We start from the raw sequence: 2,651 nt of genomic DNA, 5'->3' as shown, positions 1-2,651 counted from the left end.
AAAAATTTGAGAGGGGGTGTTTTTTAAAAAATATTTTTTTTTTTTTTTTTTTTTTTTTTTTTGGGGGGGGGGGGGGGCTTAGGGATTCTATTTTTGTTCCTAATTACTATGACTTTAACCATAAAACAAAAAATATGGTTATGTTATGATGAAAACTTTGTGATGGTGTTCAGGTCAGTGAAAACAACATTCCTGGTGTAGTGTGGGAAAAGAACAGCAATGGCTTTTAAGCTCAAAAACAAACTACAAGACAATGATTTCCACAACATATGAAAACATATGAAGTTTTGGGTTTGTCCTGATAACTTTGAATTTAGAACAGTTCATTCAAAGTTAGTGAACTAAAGCCACAATTTAATTTGAGTAAAAACATTGTAATTGCTAAAGTCTAAAGAGGCTGCAACAAGCAAAATACTAGAAATGTTAAAAATCTGAGTGCATTTCATTGTCCTAATACTCTCTGCTTTGCACATTTTTCAGGTTGAGCTAAAATCCCCATTTACTGACATTAAGTCATCAGTTATTAAAAATCTCAGTCTGATTAAAAACTTTCAAATCTACAAAGCTAAATGGATTCATTTCGATCAGTCCTGTTCTTGATATGGGTAATTGCCCAGGGTAGTATTGGAAAGAGGATAAGTGAGCACTATATTAAAAACAGAACTTAGTCATCTGTCATTTGCTTCAAGAGCAAGTTTTTATTGCTTGTATTCATGTGCACTTGGCAGCGAGTTTTTACTGAGATGGTTTCAGTAGATGTTTGTATCATGGAAGCAGCCATGAAGAAAAGAAAAAGTGGTAAAAACTGTGGAAGAGCAAGAAAAAGACAATTCATGCAAGAATCACCACTGAGTTTGAACGACTTAATAAAACATTTTCCTACAATGAAATACACCTAAAACTATTGATACTGAGACCTAGCAACATCTCCACATCACAATAAAACAGATCTTGCATCAGCCGAAGAATGGACCAGGGCTCATGATATTGAAAAAATTCTAAAAAGCTGAACTATTTAGAGCTTTTTTTCAGAGAAAAAAACAGACATGAAGCTACAGAGTCAAGCTGTTGATATTCTTAGCTGCTCTGAGAGCAGACTTCATGGCAGTTTCGATCCATCCGTGAGGAGTTGCTGTGTGTTCCCCGGCGAAGTGCACCCGTCCCTCACTCTGGAACAGTTCTCGTGCATAGTGTCCCTGCTGGTACGGCATAAACAGGGCAAAGGCTCCAAAACTGTAAGGGTCCAGGCCCCACTTCTTCACCAGACCTCCTGTGCAGAGCGGTCGGATATACTCCCCATGGATTTTCACCAAGTCCTCCAGAGCTACTGCCATCAGATCCTCCTCATTCATGCCTTGAAAAAGGGTGGAGTCATCAGAGCAGGTGTAGGAAGCCAGGAGGGCCCCTGCAGTGGTACCTGGGAACCCATGGCTGGGGTAGTAGATAAAGCGAGACGGTCGGTCGGTGATGCTTTTCCCTCCTCTGATGCCTTCTTTCTCCCAAAAGCGTTCCTTGAAACTGAGCACCACCTTTGTGGAGCTGGCATAATGAACAGAGCGCAGGGCCTCCATCTTGTTACCAGACAGAGGAGGGTAGAAGTCAACAAAGAGGGTAGCCTTGGCTGTGGCTGTAACAAGGGCATAGTCCACTGTCACTTTTGACAGGGAACCTGAGTTCCGCCAGTCTTCATATGTTACAGTCACATTAGCCCCGCCTGTTTGGTCAATTAGCTTCACTTTGGAGTTCAGCAGGATTGTGGCATTTAAAACTTGGTAGAAAGCTGTGGGGAGTTGGTCAAAACCATCTGTCACTTCAAAGTACCTGAAGAAATCACACAGAAAGAATAACTAATTAAATCGTCAAGCAGCTTCCAACAGCCCTCACACCTCAGAGATGCTCCAGCCTCGTGGCGTCCGCGGGAGCTCCAGCAATAGCACCCATTTGCCACCGTCAACTGCACCCATCCACCAGGCGAAACACATTGATGTGTTTGGCAGTGCCCCCTGATGATGCACCAAAAATCTGGTACAGAAAGACTGATGTAGTAAGGACATATAGCTGATGGAATAACCTAGGGGGCACAATGGAGTCAAATTACAATTTAATGATATTAGGCTCTTTAAAGGTTCACAAAAGTCAATCATGACAAGGTTGGTGCAAATCAGATGATGCATGTATAATTTAGAGACAATCATACACATACAGCGAGGGATTGAAATTTGCCTTTCGGCCACGCTCACACAGTTCAGCCAGCAGCTAGCGTTGACAGAATTCATCATCATGTCATTTATGACATCCATCAGAAAAATGGGGGTGGCCTAATTCCTCCACAGTGCCCCCTAGAAATCTTTGCTTTGACCGCCAATCATGAAATTCAGTAACAGTGTATCTTTCCATGACCTACAACAAAGTTTCTTGGAGATATGGTCCAAACCCAACAGGAAGTCGGCCATTTTGGTTCAAAGCCGCCGCTGCCATTTTGTCTCTTATAAATATGTTGTATCTGAGCGAACTCCTCCCACAGCTTTTGAGATGCATGCTTTACAATCACTCAGCCCAATCTTCAGGCAATGAAGTTCATCCATCCAATGTCTTTACACCCTTGTCCCTTAGTGGGTCAGGAGGGTTGCTGGTGCCTCTCCAGCTAACGT

The 2,651-nt window shown here is 42.3% G+C and overlaps 1 protein-coding gene across 2 annotated transcripts in view; it reads right to left on the bottom strand.

Annotated features, from left to right (window-relative positions):
• Positions 1 to 66: 66 nt before the first annotated feature.
• il4i1 (interleukin 4 induced 1) overlaps positions 67 to 2,651 on the bottom strand; it is an 18,753-nt gene continuing 16,168 nt past the window's right edge. For both annotated transcript variants that reach the window (XM_015015231.1, XM_015015232.1), the window contains exon 8: positions 67 to 1,821. In XM_015015231.1, coding sequence (XP_014870717.1) covers positions 1,053 to 1,821 — 769 coding nt within the window. In that variant the 3' untranslated portion in view covers positions 67 to 1,052. The remainder of the gene's footprint in view (positions 1,822 to 2,651) is intronic.

Source organism: Poecilia latipinna, unplaced genomic scaffold (assembly GCF_001443285.1).
Source record: "Poecilia latipinna isolate Pla-1442-1.1 unplaced genomic scaffold, P_latipinna-1.0 Scaffold1893, whole genome shotgun sequence".
Taxonomy (NCBI): Eukaryota; Metazoa; Chordata; class Actinopteri; order Cyprinodontiformes; family Poeciliidae; genus Poecilia; species Poecilia latipinna.
The sequence above is the reverse complement of the archived record's forward strand: the minus strand, read 5'-3'. Positions and strand labels throughout refer to the sequence as shown.